This window comes from Takifugu flavidus, chromosome 18 (genome assembly GCF_003711565.1).
Source record: "Takifugu flavidus isolate HTHZ2018 chromosome 18, ASM371156v2, whole genome shotgun sequence".
NCBI lineage: Eukaryota > Metazoa > Chordata > Actinopteri > Tetraodontiformes > Tetraodontidae > Takifugu > Takifugu flavidus.
The window spans coordinates 9741953-9757511 of NC_079537.1; the positions used below are offsets into that span (position 1 = coordinate 9741953).

Consider the following 15559-nt stretch of genomic DNA (forward strand, 5'->3'; position numbering starts at 1 on the left):
ATCCATAACCCAGCCACCTCATCCAGGTACCAGGACTGGATGGGAAATGTGCTGATGCCTCCAGTGTGTCCTGTCTCTTCCTCCAGGTCTCTGCCAGGGTGGACGGGCCTGCAGGTGGAGCCTCCAGCGATACGAAGGTCATTGGTTCACTCCCAGCTGTGTAGCATGTCTTTGTCTTCACTGTACCATTAGCTTTATTAGCACGGCTGCTAACTGTTGATGTCAGCGGTGTGTGAAGGACCGATGATGACTCCACAAGCCTCGCCTTCCCTGCCGTTCCTTTAAATAGCTGCACAGCTTCTTCCTGTTATTATGGGCTGCTCTACTGTATGAAAAAAGCCCCTTTCCAGCAACCAGGACCAGTCAGCATCCCAGCCTAAATGTCAGGCATCACTTCGGACAGTTTCAGCCCGTATTGCGCTGGCGGTTCTGCTTTCACCTGCCAGAGAAGCGTTGTTCTCTGGGGACGGTCGGCTGTGATCGGAGATCTCATTAATAAGCCGTCGGACTCCAGCCCGAGGCACCGAGCACGCGTGCAGCGCATATTGAAGCGCGCCTCCCGTCTCTGGAGCCAACGCCAGCTCAGCGCTGCGGCGGGTCGGTCCACGATCAGTCATCTTCAAAACATTCCGTTCGTCATTGTTCATCCACCCGTCATCAATGAAACCTCCACAAAAGAAATCACCTCCGAAAATATTTTATTTGGTGTTGAAGTACATAAAACCTTCTGATAAAGCTTTATTTAAATATATATAATCGTCTCTCTTGAACAGGGGAGAATAAAGAGAGCAACACTCACAGCAAATACAAACCTGACACACAGGCAGAGCAAAGGTTCTGTCGCCTCTTCTGTGGGATATAGGTTCTTTTTCAGCTCTGAGGTAGGACACAAGCTCACAGCAAAGACAGAGAGAAAAGGTTTGGGGTGTAAATCACATCTTCTATATGGTTAAATACACAAAACTGCACTGATGAACGAGGCTCAAAAACGCATAAATATCCAAATATAGCGATTTAAATAGATGTCACGCCACAGAGACACGTGCCAGCAGGCAGCAATCGCAGAGCACAGTTAAAGCAGGAACGTGTGTCGAGTCCTTCCTCCCCGTCGAGTCCTTCCTCCCCGTCGACTCCTTCCTCCCCGTCGACTCCTTCCTCCCCGTCGACTCCTTCCTCCCCGTCGAGTCCTTCCTCCCCGTCGACTCCTTCCTCCCCGTCGACTCCTTCCTCCCCGTCGAGTCCTTCCTCCCCGTCGACTCCTTCCTCCCCGTCGAGTCCTTCCTCCCTGTCGAGTCCTTCCTCCCTGTCGACTCCTTCCTCCCCGTCGAGTCCTTCCTCCCCGTCGAGTCCTTCCTCCCTACCCTGATATCTGAATACCACCTTAACGCTCTTAACGGGATTTAGTGGCACCAGATCACGGAAAAAACAAAGGAAGCAGAAGTAACGATAAACCCTGACAGCAGCTGCATGCAAGAGACAACAAGACATCCTCGGCTGACGTTTCAGGTCTTTGACACATCAGATCAGACCCCAGACCAGTCCACCTCTGACCCCACAGCTCTCCTCCTCCTCCTCCTCCTCCTCCTCTTCCAGTGACGTGGACAGAGGCCAAAGTCTCATGTGAGGGTTCTTCCCATTACGATGCAGCGGGAGTTGATGCAACCGGAGGCGTCTGAGGCAGGATTGTCAGGGTAAAAGCGGGAGGACGACACCTGAAACGCCGCTGCGTTGACAACCAAGCCGCTGCCCTGGTTAAGGCGATCGGTGGAGACAGGAAACACTGAGAATTTCATTTCTGAGAATCTGATTTCAAAGCTGTCGGTTTGAGACGTGAGCAGAAGCTCAATGAGATGCGGACACAGCACGAGCACGTATGCGCGCGCACACGCCTCGTGTTTCTGGGCGTGCGTACGGTGAATAACCTCTCATTTCGCTCCCGGCGCCGCGTCACGTCTGCCTCTGGAAGGGCAGATTGAGCGTCACGGTGGCCTCTCTTGGCTCCGCCCTCGGCCTGTTGATCATCTCGCATTCGTTCTGTCTCACGTTCTCCTCGTGCATCTGCGACACCTCGGTGGAGGCGGGCCCGAAGCCGGGCACGGTGTTGGCGACGTGCACGGCGTGGACCTTGTTCCGCCCGTTTTTGCTGAGGATGCAGCTGAACACCTTCTTGAAGCCTTTGCGGAAGTGTTTGGACACCAGCGCGTAGACGATGGGGTTGACGCAGGAGTTGGCGTAGGCCATGCAGTGGGACAGGAGCCTGAAGGCGTAGGTGGTCTGGTTAAAGGGGAAGTCTCCGTACAGGTAGCAGAGGATGACCACGTGGTAGGGCAGCCAGCAGATGCAGAACAGCACCGTGACGATGATGATCATTTTGGTCACTTTGCGCTTGGCCCGCTTGGATTCCGACATGCCGTCCAGAGGGTCCACGGCCGTCCACAGGAACTTGATGGTCCGGGTGTACGAGAGGCTGACGATCAGCACCGGGATGATGTAGCCGAACAGGAAGGTGCAGGTGTCCAGGACCTTCCGGTCCTCCTCCTCCCAGCCGGGGATGCAGACGGTGCTGTTGGCGTAATCGATCAGGTCGTAGTAGCTCAAATACGGGCCGGCAAATATCAGAGAAAGGCCCCAGATGATCACTATGGCGACGACGGCGTTGCGCGGGGTGCGGAGCTCTCTGGATCGCAGCGGGTAACGAATGGCCAGATACCTGATGACGAGAGAGTTAAAATCACTTAAACAGCAGTTTCGGTGGGCGCGCAGTGGTAGTTTAACTGGGTAATAACTGGAGGCCGATATGGGAGCAGTGGGGGATGGGTCTGCTGCCTGGGTTTAATCACACGGTCTAGCACGAGTCCCAGAGACACCTCAGAGAAATATGTCAAACTGGCTTTTGGAAGGTCTGATCTTGAACGGACTCGAAACCATGACAACAGCTGCGCGTTCCCGCGCTGCCTGCGGCGATGAAGTCACACCTCGGACTGCGACTGTGGCGCCGTGATTAAACAAGCGAAGAAGAAGAGAAAATTACGGGAACGGGGAGGTGTTTCACAGGAGTAGCTGCTTCCACACACAGAAACGCTCCTGCCTGAGATCCCAGCAGAGGAAGATGCCGCCTCCGTGGCGAGGGGAGCCGCGGCTCCTCAGACAGTGTTCTGATAGCATCGATGAAATCTGAGGACGGGTTCAAACACTGGACAGTTTCAGCGCTTCTCTGGACCCAAACTGAACCCGACTCATCCCGGTTGTGTTGGATTAGACTCTAATCATTAGCATGAGCTAGTGGGAACTTCGCCTTTTTTTAATGAATGGAGTCATCTCGTTCCCCCTCACAAAATCCCAGTAAACACCAGTGTGTGGGCGGTGAGATTCAACCACAGCCGCTCATTAACTGGATGCTCGCCGACTGGGGTCAAAGGTCGAATCAAGAACTCATATTTTTCCCACCTGTTGCAGCAGATTAGGATCTCGCTCACGGAGCCTCCGACATGTTTGATCGGAGGGTTTCCGCCGCGGAGCCGCAATCTGGCTCGGTCAACACGACCCCGGCTGGAAACGTCTCTAAAGAACCTTTCCGGCGGGGAGGATTATACACGAGTCCCTCATTAAGTATTTAATTCCATCGCAGACTCTGCAAGGGCTCGCGGGGGCTTGATTAATGACTATCCTTCAGAGGAATATTAAAAAAAAAAGGATGTAGTAAAGGAATGAAATGCCAATTCCAGCCCACGCAGTATAAAAAAAAGAGCCCTCAAATATAAATGCAGATCATATCGATTCGCTCTTGGAATGAAGGCTGGGTGCTGAATGGATTCCTGCCTCTCTCTGTTACTAAACACAAGGAGGTGAATCGATCAGGCCTGATGAGACACTGCGTGAGTAGACTCTTGTTACCTGATAATCCTGCGGATCAATAATTCAATTTCCTGTCTGCAAGTGGCCCGAATAAATGACTTTTGAGCCTCTTTCCTCTCCCACCCACACCCATTGTTTGTTCTGAATGATTTGGTACCTGTCCACGGAGACGGCGGCGAGCGTGAAGCTGCTGGCGTACATGGTGAGGTTGATGAAGAAGTGGACCACCTTGCACATGAAGGAGCCGAACACCCAGTCCTCCAGGGAGTAGATGGTGGCTTGGAAAGGGACGCAGAAGATGATGAAGGAGAAGTCGGCCACGCTCAGGTTGAGGATGAACAGGTTGGTGGTGTTGTAGCCCACCTGGCCGCTGCGCAGCAGCACGGCCAGCACCAGGCTGTTGCCCACGGTGCCCAGCAGGAAGATGAGGGAGAAGACCACCGACACGATCACGCTGGTGGGGTTGATTTGGTAGCTCTCCGACACGTTCGCCGGACCCCCCAGCTTCCCCAAATCCTCCAAATCGGACATTTTTCAGGTCTGAAATGAGAGGACAAAAGCGCACCGACGGTCGGACTGTTAATTAAGTTAACGAGGCTTCGCTCCAAAGACTCCTGTCAGTGCATTAGTGCTGGGCCACAACAGCTCCGAGAAGCGCTTCCCTAATTGGCTGGTGGGAGTTAGTCGGAGGCGTCCTGGGAATACTTTTCATCTCTTTAATCATGACTGAGCCTGTCGGGCAGACGGATACACCTAGTCAAGCCCAAATGGGCTCTTTTTTTTAGATGTTTTTTGATGGCGAGCAGAACTCCAGCGTCTCAGCCTCCGGCACTCACGTTAAGTGACGCACTTTTCTCAAAATTAGGACAGAGCTGAAGTGGCTGCGACGTCGACGCTTTGGAGAGGTTCTGGAGTCTGAGTCAGAGTCAAAAGAGACCCGCCGAGCCTTGTGATCCGGTTCCAGTCGGTTCCTCAAAGCTCTGAGCCACAGAGCAGCCAGGACATGGAGCTGGAGCTGGGTACGAGATAAAACCGGCTAAATTGAATGAACAAAAAGCGATTGGAGTCTTTCAAGCTGGAGGGCTCTGAGAGTAACGTGAGGCTTTCAGGAGCAGATGGCTCATTTGCAGAGCTCTTCACGCTGATTCCCAAAAAACAATCAACAATCTCTTGTTCACGGACGCCTCCTCCATGGGATCCATGTCACATCATCCTCTGCAGAGAGCTCTCCTGTTACGCACCTTTTCATGCATGGAAATGGGACCCAAGTGGAGGAAACAGATTTCCAGCCAGTTTCGATTTAAATAAGCAGATGTTTGATGGAGAGTCGCTTGCTGGTTATGCTGCCTAAATGACATCTTATTTTCCATGCAACTGAGGCTCAGGATGCATGGCAGCACAGACGCGGCACAATAGGATTTACAGAGCTGAAAATAAAGGTGGTGAATGAAGTTTGCCCTCCCAAAGCTCAAGAAAGCGCTTAACAAAGGAAACTCTGCTCCATGCGACAATGACCGAGCAAAATAAAAGCCAGAGGCATCAAACAAGTGGGAGAAGCGAGGTCGGCATTAAGTTGGCAGCAGTGGAATGTCGCGCGCTCAATGCAGCAGATTCTCCTCTCCCTCTTCTATCATGTTGCTGATTCCCAGTTTGGGGGGAAACGTCTGAGACGGATGTTAAATCTGGGAAATGAAGCCCAGGACTCCTGTGCAGGAGTCTCAGGGGGAATCAGGGACAGACGAGCAGGCGCTTTATGTGCCGGTGCATCATTCCCCATCACTGGAAACGAGACAGGGAGTCATGAAAGAGGCAGAATGAAGGACGGCTCACACACTTTGGAGCGGCGCCGAGGCGAGGGGCCGCAGGTCCGATTACATAAGTTTGCATCTCGGCGGAGCAGCCGTAACCTGGCTAATGTATTAAAAGAAAAACACAGAACAGAGGAGGGTCCCCCAGCATTTCCCAACCGAAAGCAAAAATCACTATGCAGCTGCGGGGGGGGGGGGTGGCACACCTACCGGACCGCTCCAGTCGTGTCCAAAGCTTCGGACTGTCGCCAACGCTGCAGGAGGCTGCTGGTGCTCTCTCACGCCGATGCCGCTGCTCTCCCACCGTTCATCGCTATCTGTCTGCTGCTATCTCACTCCCCGCCCCCCCCCCCCGCCACAAAAAGAACTCCTCCTCCACATTCACTCGGACGTCGACACTTCGCTGCAGAGCTGCGAGGCGGGGGTGTGTGTGTGTGTGCATGTGTGTGTGTGTGTGTGTGCATAATCAGGACGCTTCCTGACAAAATGCTGCCTCAGAGCGGCATTGATCCCTCACGAGTTCAAGCCCCCAAATAAAGTCTGGCGCCCCCTTGCGGCGCCGCTGTGCGCTGGAAGCGGGACCCCTCTGCACCAAGTCCTCCATAGATGAGGAGACCAGCCCACGATCAGCGTGGACAGCTTGTGACGGTGCATGCATCTATGAATCAGCCTCCAGAAGGCTTCAGCGTGATCACGGGATGCTCTGACACCGCTCCGTCACGTGTACAGCCGCTCGAACTTCTGAACCACTCGCGCGGAACCTTTATTCTGACATCTCCTTCGCCCCCGCCGACCCTGAAGACAAGCTGCCAGACCAAGGCCGAGCTGCTGTCAAATCACATCCGTCACCCAGCCACAAGACACCTGCTCGCACGGCGAGGGGGCCGGAGCGTGGCCCCAGCAGCAAACACCACCTGTGCAAGACAAGCACCATCCTTCCGCCCCATCACTCGCTCCCTTCCTCCATTCATCCATTTTCTTTAATCCGCTCGTCTATCTCGCATCCGCACAGAAGGCTTGGAATAACATTCTGAAATACCTCTGGGTGTTGTTCCATGGGAGCGTCTCCATGGCAACCGCTTTGAAAGAAAGGAGAAAACAGATTGATTTCCATCCAGAAAGAAATCAGAGCAGCTGGAACGTGGAGGTTCCGGGCAGATACGGGGGGGCACAAGGGTCAATAATTAAAAGTCAGCAGCAGGCAGACGGAGTCAGATCGAGTCTGAACCTCGATCACCTGTCTATGCCGATGAGATCACAAACATCACTACTGATAAAAGTCCTAGTTTGCTGTTGTCAGTCCGGCGGACTGATTTGGCCCTTTGAGGAGCCCTCGGAGACGTTCATATATTGATTCCTTTTTCCAGAAGTCGTGACTGATTGTCAGAAAACAGCAGTCGGCTGCATCAGGAGGTGGATTCTCAAGGCCATAATTGCGGCATTGGTATCAATGATGTAACAAAGATGAAAAAGGAGGTCAAAAAAACAGGAATTAGGTCCAAACAGGAACCAAAACAGGCTGCAGGAAGTTCAGCACAAGGCTAAGAAGGTCGCAGAGTGCGATGACGCAACACCTGCGTCGGACGGATCCCTGCTGTGCTGTTGTTCCTGTTGCAGGTGTTTACAGCGGCGCGCCGCTGGTTAAACCCAACCTGCCACCACGGATCTCATTTATTGACCACGCTGTTCCATTATACCGTGGTTGCCTTGGAAACGCGTGCAGATGAGGGCATAATTGCATCGGTGCCTAATGTTGGGAACCGTGTGCGTCTCTGCTGGGTTTGCTGGCTGCTCTGACAGGCGGTTTGGGCGCGGCAGCAACGGCGCTGCTTTCATCTGGCTGCTAATGGTGCTCTTTTGTAAAGAGTCTCGATAGATAATCAATTGCAATTGTCATCAATTATTCATGCAGCGCAGTCCATCTACAGGAATACCGCTTAATTAAATGCCGAGGCGATTAAAAACAAGAGACAGTTAATTTGGAAACGAGAAACAAAATCCTCTTCGAAGCTGCGGGAGGGAAGAACCTCTTAAGGTTACAAAAGAGGGGAAAAAAGAGAACAAGATCGAACGGTCAGCATCTCTTTGAAAGGCTAACGCGGCTAATGAGCAATCTTTGCCCACAAAAATGAAGCAGAGTTTTAATAAATCTAATTTATGTGCAGGAAGCAGCGGGTTTCACCACCTGGTTTCACCTCAGAGACTCGTGTTATCGCTGAGAAAAACACCTTTGGCTTGACTGCTGGTTTCTACAAATAATAACAGGCGGTAACGAGGAGGCCCAGGAAGGAGCCCAGAGGAACACCACATTTCAGGCCGCTCTTGATGGAGCAGTCGTCACGCAACCTCGGTCCTTCCTGGCGTTGATGATCAGGATAGCTGAGCCTGAACAAACCTCAGGCTGTTTCTGAGGTCTGTCAGGAGGAGCAGAGGCCTGTCAGGAGGAGCAGAGGCCTGTCAGGAGGAGCAGAGGCCTGTCAGGAGAGCAGAGGTCTGTCAAGAGGAGCAGAGGCCTGTCAGGAGGAGCAGAGGCCTGTCAGGAGGAGCAGAGGCCTGTCAGGAAAGGAGCAGGGGCCTGTCAGGAGGAGCAGAAGTCTGTCAGGAGGAGCAGAAGTCTGTCAGGAGGAGCAGAGCCTGTCAGGAGGAGCAGAGGTCCTGTCAGGAGGAGCAGAGGTCTGTCAGGAGGAGCAGAGGCATGTCAGAAGAGCAGAGGCCTGTCAGGAGGAGCAGAGGTCTGTCAGGAGGAGCAGAGGTCTGTCAGGAGGAGCAGAGGTCTGTCAGGAGGAGCAGAGGCCTGTCAGGAGGAGCAGAGGCCTGTCAGGAGAGCAGCAGAGGCCTGTTAGGAGGAGCAGAGTCTGTCAGGAGGAGCAGAGGCATGTCAGGAGGAGCAGGGGCCTGTCAGGAGGAGCAGAAGTCTGTCAGGAGGAGCAGAGGCCTGTTAGGAGGAGCAGAGGTCTGTCAGGAGGAGCAGAGGCATGTCAGGAGGAGCAGGCCTGTCAGGAGGAGCAGAAGTCTGTCAGGAGGAGCAGAAGTCTGTCAGGAGGAGCAGAGGCCTGTCAGGAGGAGCAGAGGTCTGTCAGGAGGAGCAGAGGTCTGTCAGGAGGAGCAGAGGCATGTCAGGAAGAGCAGAGGCCTGTCAGGAGGAGCAGAGGCCTGTCAGGAGGAGCAGAGGTCTGTCAGGAGGAGCAGAGGTCTGTCAGGAGGAGCAGAGGTCTGTCAGGAGGAAGCAGAGGCCTGTCAGGAGGAGCAGAGGCCGTTAGGAGGAGCAGAGTCTGTCAGGAGGAGCAGAGGTCTGTCAGGAGGAGCAGAGGTCTGTCAGGAGGAGCAGAGGTCTGTTCAGGAGGAGCATAGGCCTGTTGATGCTCCTCTAAATTGGTTTTGACCGTTACTGAAACTTCCCAAGAGCCCTTGAGCAAGTTCCTGCCGGTGGACTGATGGAATTGAAGGTTGGGAGGAAGCAGCAACAGAGACGGAGCAGCAGATGGGACAGATGTTGAGATGCTGCGAATGAAAGCTCAGGAGGCGAGGACACTTCAGACAGAGGAGCAGAACTTTCATCATCAGAGGGGAAGAAAAATGCTCCCAGAACCTGGAGAGGCCTGGAGAAGTCTGGAGAGGCCTGGAGAAGCCTGGAGAGGCCTGGAGAAGTCTGGAGAAGTCTGGAGAGGCCTGGAGAAGTCTGGAGAATCCTGGAGAGGCCTGGAGAATCTGAACCGGCAGCTCTGACCACCATGGTACAGAGGCCTGCAGAAGAGGATCTGGGTTCTGGGCTCCACGGTTCTGGGGAGTCGGGGAGAACCGTGGAGCAGCTGTCACATGAGGATCACAGGTTGCAGGTTTGAAACTAATGAATCTAATGACTGCTCACGAGTATTCAGAATTAACAGGTTCATGTGCTGCTCCGGCACACAGACGGTTGTTACCATAGCAATCATTTCTGCCCCCCCCCCCATTTTTATACACCTTTTTCCTTCTGTGCTGTGAATTCTTCCCTCATAATCCAGTTGTTCACTCAATCTTCTATCTTTGTGAGGACCCTCACTGTAAAGCACCCCCCACCCATACAAGAGTAAACACACACTCACATGCGTCCTCATATTTCTATCTTTGTGAGAACTTTCATAGATGAAATACTGCTCACTTTTGGCTTCATTTCAAGCATTTACGAATATAAGAGAAGCAACAGCCATTCAGTGGACAGCTTCACTCCAACCCTCCCCTAAAATTACACCCTCATCTCTGTTCAAAAGGAACTTTATTTTTCAGATAAATGATATTTTTTGCATGCTTGTCGACGTCGTTTGGATAAAGAATAGTCCCAGCTGATTTCCGCCGCTGTGCTGCCCCCTGCTGGTCACCCCCGGCAGCAGTTCCCTCCAACCAGTGTCGGAATTTTAAGTGGTTTTAACGCGTCTGTCTTGGACGCGGTCCTAGGAGTCTCTAGTGGTCGTTTCCATGGTAATCTGTGCGCAGTCAATGCTATTACATCATCAGCGCAGTAGATCAAAAGTTAAAAAATGCAGAAAACATCCCATCTGTTTAGATCAGGAATAATTTATTCTTTAACTGAGGGATAATAATGATTAAATCAGATCTGTATATAAAATATGTACAGAGGAATTCCGTAAAAACGGCAGCTTCAGCGCGCGTGTGCTTGTGTCGGAGACGGCGGTCCACGCGTCCTTGCTCCCGGCTGTGTCCCAGATGTGCGGCTGCTGGTGGATTATTAGCTTCAGATGACGGCGGCGTGTTCAGATTAAGAAAGGCTGCAGTTGGACTGTCGGGACTCTCTGCCCTGAACGTGGGGGGGGGGGGAGAAAACAGGACAAAAAAACCCCGTTAAAAGTTCTCCTCTCCACAAGTCAAAATATTTATCGGAGAAACTGCGGCCGACAACGGCCAGGAGAGAAATCTCAAAGGGAATGGGTTGCCGTGGCAACAGTGTACCTCCGCGGGCTTCCTGTTAGCATGCTAGTGTCGGCTAAGCCTTCCGGGTACCTGTTGTCTCTGCTGCTGGCGTCTGTACTCTTCTTCGCTGGCAGCGAGAGCCTGAGCGAGCGCCAGGTCCTCCTGCTCCTGAGGGCTGACATGCAAAAGCGCACGTGTGTGAGCAGCCTTCTCGTGTGACGCTGCGCGGCGCCCCCTTCTCAAGGCGCGAACGCCATTTTTGTGCGTGTGAAAAGGCTCCGCCCGATATCGGCTCACCTGAGTGGAGGCTGGACTGGTCTGGACTCAGCCAGCGACATCTCCAGCGCCCTCTGTAAGGCCTGATCCTCCGTCTGAAGGGGCGGAACGAACACACACGCACACACACACACACACGCACCAGGTCAGCAGTTGTGATTCTGTCTCATTGTAACTACAGCTGGGATGTTCTCACCATGCCCGCCTGGAAGGATGCTGATGGAGGGATGACATTCTGTGCTGACACTGAGGTGGGGAGCCGCTGGGGGGCGCTAGAGAGGGGGGAGAAAGCCATCTGATAAGCCAGTTTTATGCCAGAGGTGTCAGAGCGTGCGCGGCCTAACCTGCTGCTGTGCGCTCTGCTCATGCCGTTAGAAACAGGGGGAGGGTTCCCTGTGGAGGAAGAGCTGGACGCTGAGGAGGAGGAGGAAGCGCTCGCCCTCATCACAGCAGCATGTCTGGAGAAGAAGAAATGAGATCAGATGGAATGGCGCCGCGTGTTCCTTCAGAAGAACCTGCAGGACGTGGCTGCACCCACCCGGACTTGGACAGAGATTTGCCATCGGGCTTACAGTCGTGGTCTAAAGGGTGTCGGTGCTTAAGGCAGAAATTTAGGTGACACTGGTCACACGTCACTCGCATCATTTCCTTCTGCTTACAGCCTCCTTTGGAACATTTGTTGGTGAAAATCTGAAAGACAAACAGGCTTTTATTGTTTGTTTGCTGACTGACGGCCGCGCCGGACACATCGGGGTTATCTGGACCTTTCTCTTTCTCTGAGCGGGGTCCGATTTGCAGTCTCTGTCGATGTGTTCGCCCACTTTAATGTCGGGCATCTCGCCTCTCTTCACTGGGATGGGGATGTTGCACAAAGGACACACTGGGACCTGGATATCCTGCAGAAAAATAGAAACATTAGCGAGTGTTTCAGATGCTACCTCATGTTAACAGGAGTTAACCATTTGGTTCTTCTGCCATTACCTTTTTGTAGGATGACGTGCATTTGTGATTTGCATATGTTATATGATCCTTGCAAAAGATCTCCTGACAGGCGTCACATCTCATCGGAAGAAAATCTGCAAGGAATTTTTTTAAATAGCCGACTTAAGGGGATCAAATTGGACGTCAGGACTTTTTTTGACACAACTAAAGTGGTCGCAGGTTAAGCCTGAATAAATGTGGCTTCTTACTAACCTAAACGTTTGCAGGTCTTCTCGGAGCAGTGTTCTCCCAAATCTGGAAACTCCATCTCAGAAAAGCGGGTTGGTAAAAGCTCAATGAAACTAAAGGAGACCAAGAAAAAGGGAGAGAAAATGACATCAAGGATGTAAACAAAAGTGGGAGTGATGCTAACGGTGCTAACCATTAGCCGCCGTGTCAATATCAGCCAAGTCATCATGAGTGGGCAAGATTTTGAAGTCGATAGTAAAATATACACTTGCTTGGATGGAATATGTGGTGCGAATAGGAATATGATAGTGGAAGCTTACAGACTATGATGAAAATGACTTTATCCTGAAAACTACTCATACATAAATACATGATCGGAAACCTCCGGAAGACACAGCTAAACAAGCTAGCCAGGCCCTGAGAACTTCAGATTATTTTGCTCAGTTACATCGCCACAGATTACACCAGATTACGATTTTATGGAAGAGGGGGTGTCACTTTGCCATAAGGAAATATTCCTGGAATCTTAAATGACACCCAAACAATTTCTCAAATCGATTTTCTCTTCATGAGCTAAGCGTTCGAAGCTAGCTTACTTTCCCAAACAATATCGAACATTATAGGACAAGGACCTCAAAAATAAGGACTAAATAAGGACCATAAACATGCTCTTTGTGTTCGTCCATTAGAAAAACATGAAAACACTGTCAACACACTTATTTGCTGTACTATTAGCAGAATAAGATATGCTAACCAGCATTTGTTGGAGTTCTACTCACCAAACTGTTTACTCGTCGCGCAGCTGTGACGTAAATAAGTCTTAAATCGAACTGTCGAGCCAAGTATTGTTCGTTTTTCTCGTTTGTGGCAGCAGTTTAAACGCAGATCACAGCCAAGATGTCTCTGTTTTCGTCCTTTTCGATGTGTCACGGAAGCTCCTCCTCGGTTAGACCTTCATCTGACGTCGGAAGGTAAATTTGTGTCCGTAGGAGTGGTTTTATTAAGCAATCTGCGGGAATCTGGTGGATTCTGGAATCATCCAGAATCACGAACTCAAGAAGTTTTTTTTTTTTAATCACTGAACAATCTAATGAATAAAAAGAGAGTTGTTTTATTCTTTACCTATTTAATCCCTTCAGAATATTTGTTCTCGATATCTCCTTCATGTATACTTTATCATACTTATGATGATAAACGTTATCATTTATCATACTACACTGCGCTATATTACTCATTTTATGTTCTTGTAACCTTCTAATCATTTCATTTATTGTGAATATTCACACCGGAAGTGCAGTTTACGCTCACTCCTGTGGTTCTTACATATGTTTAGCGCCCCTTGTGGTCATGTTGAAAACTGCATCTACATCTGCGCACGCCGCCGCACTGTAACTTCCGGTAGAACCTTTTCAGTATAAAAGAACCAGCTCGATTAATGTTTTCAGACAAAATCTCTGGCCTGTGTGTTTAATATTCATATTTTTATTATTTAGGTTTGCTATGAAATGTGGTAAGAAATAGTAATAATATGTAGTACAGCCTATAGTATCCTGTGTCTTGGGTTATTTTGGAGCAACTGTTAATAAATATCTCAGCTCTGAATTCATCTGAAATCCCCTGACATGTCCCAAACCCTTTAGAGGCATTTTATTTGATCAGGACTGAACCTCGGAGCGTATTCCTGGTTTACAAAACCTCTGTTTTAGGGAATAAAAGTGCCTAGCGAAGCGCACAACCGTTCCCAATTAGCTGTACGCTAGGAGTTACTCAGAGAGAAGCTCAAACTTGACTTCAGTGCTTTTACTCATGTCATGTGATGGCTGATAACAGACCTTCCTGTCAGCAACGCTAATGGACTGAGACATAATTGGACTGGGATTCTAAAAGCACCATTAAAATTACCCCGATAGAGACGCTGCGCATTCTGCTGTTATTTTGAAGAGATGGTTTCATATCAGAAACTAAAAGAGTCATGAGGTCTGCTGTCCTGGAGACACAAGGATTCCAGCATAACAGTCATTTTTCTTTCCATCTAAAAGATTCAAACTTGAGTCCATTATGAAGTCTGTGAGTAAACCACAAGATGGAGTCCAGCTGCACTCAACAGCCGCCTGAAAAGGCCTCCACAGACTCCAGGGGCAGATTTAAATGAGGCCTGAGTTTCTCTCTCTCCAGCACATTTCCTAATGATTCCAGAATGGAATCATTTAAAGTGAAATCCTCTCTGAGATGTTTAATATGAGCTGAGGAGGAGCGAGAGCTTCTCTGCAGCACCTGCAGGTCGCTAACGCTGCGCCCAGATGGCTGCTCTCTGATCACACCTGGCTCACACACACACACACACACAACACACACACACACACACACACACACACACACACACCCATTGCGCATTCATCTTTACCAGCGGGCAGGTGGACAATCATCTCCTCAAAACTGTTGAGGGGAAACAAAAGATCTAAATCCAATAGTAGATATTAAAGATCAATAGTTTTTCCTGTTTTTCAGTCTGCACGTTATTTCATTTAATCACTAATATGCACGTTTGTCATCACCCAACAAGGCCAATTTAATAGTAATAGCTGGTGGAGCCTAAATAACCACCAGAGGGCGCCAGAGGACTTCGAGTCAAGATCGTCTCTGCTGAATCTGGTTTGGTGACACATCGGCTGCGGGGTCAAGAACGTTCAGACCTGCCAGCGGATGTTTGACAATATGCAGGTGGGCGTGCACGTGCAGAAAACGGTGGCTAAACACTTTTTAAGGGCATGGCCGGAGCTGCAGGGGGTCAGGTTTACCCTCCGTTTCAGTTGTTCAGCCTTGGATCAAGACAATAAAGTAGATTCTTCTTTTTCCCTGCAGTTCACGTTCAGCTCCAGTCTCTTTTTGTGTCACTGCTTCAACTGTGGGCTTTGTTTATTATTTTATTTATTATTTTCCTGGTGCAGCAGATGGCCAAACTTCAGAGCGGAGTCAACACTTTTTGTCTGTGAAGCAGCAGCGAGGGACCAAGCGGGCTGTGTTCTCCTGCCATCGCTTCTCATTTGGCTGCAGCCGAAATAGACCCACCAAGAAAAGCAAGTTGGTGTTAATAAGCTCGTCAGTGCCACGTCCCAACTTTAGTTTTCCTGGTGGCTGCTTGAGCCTCTAAAGTTTTTAAAGGGGGGGGGGGGGGGGCTGTGCAGATTATTGAGCCTGTGCAGGAGGTGACCTGCGGACTTAAATGCTCTCCCAGGAAAGAGTTTTAGGGCTGTTTGACGCTGTCCAACACGCTTAAACTCAAGCAAACCCGGAACTTGAGAGTCTTTCTTCTGCACACGCACGCCGAGTCGCGCACAGCAGCTATATGAGCTCCAATAACAGACACCCGCAGTGACAGGCGGACTATATATTCACCTATTCATACTTGCAGAAACCATTTGGGATTATATGGAGGATGGCTTAAAATTCGGATAGGCTACGCAGTTTTTTTTTATATTCCTGTAGAGTCGAATTATTAGATTGAAGTTGAATAATAAGCAGTGAGTCAAACAGCACAGCCT

The 15559-nt window shown here is 50.6% G+C and overlaps 2 protein-coding genes across 7 annotated transcripts; both read right to left on the reverse strand.

Annotated features, from left to right (window-relative positions):
- Positions 1-681: 681 nt before the first annotated feature.
- Positions 682-6350, reverse strand: galr2b (galanin receptor 2b). Of its 2 annotated transcripts, none has more exons than XM_057014957.1 (3): positions 5874-6350; positions 4013-4395; positions 682-2710 (listed from the first exon to the last, which is right to left on the reverse strand). In XM_057014957.1, exons 2-3 carry the CDS (start codon positions 4384-4386, stop codon positions 1948-1950), a joined length of 1137 nt encoding a protein of 378 aa, XP_056870937.1. In that variant the 5' UTR covers positions 4387-4395; positions 5874-6350; the 3' UTR covers positions 682-1947. The 2 variants fall into 2 exon arrangements, with proteins under 2 accessions (XP_056870937.1, XP_056870938.1); XM_057014958.1 differs by lacking the exon at positions 5874-6350 and adding an exon at positions 5690-5848.
- Positions 6351-10197: 3847 nt separating this feature from the next.
- On the reverse strand, positions 10198-13176 carry zfand2a (zinc finger, AN1-type domain 2A). Of its 5 annotated transcripts, none has more exons than XM_057014966.1 (10): positions 12797-13134; positions 12042-12130; positions 11829-11923; positions 11612-11743; positions 11386-11537; positions 11192-11305; positions 11044-11119; positions 10869-10942; positions 10611-10746; positions 10198-10458 (listed from the first exon to the last, which is right to left on the reverse strand). In XM_057014966.1, exons 2-9 carry the CDS (start codon positions 12094-12096, stop codon positions 10635-10637), a joined length of 810 nt encoding a protein of 269 aa, XP_056870946.1. In that variant the 5' UTR covers positions 12097-12130; positions 12797-13134; the 3' UTR covers positions 10198-10458; positions 10611-10634. The 5 variants fall into 5 exon arrangements, with proteins under 5 accessions (XP_056870946.1, XP_056870945.1, XP_056870943.1 ...); XM_057014965.1 differs by having other exon boundaries at positions 10662-10746; positions 12797-13105; XM_057014963.1 differs by lacking the exon at positions 10611-10746 and having other exon boundaries at positions 12797-13162.
- Positions 13177-15559: the final 2383 nt, after the last annotated feature.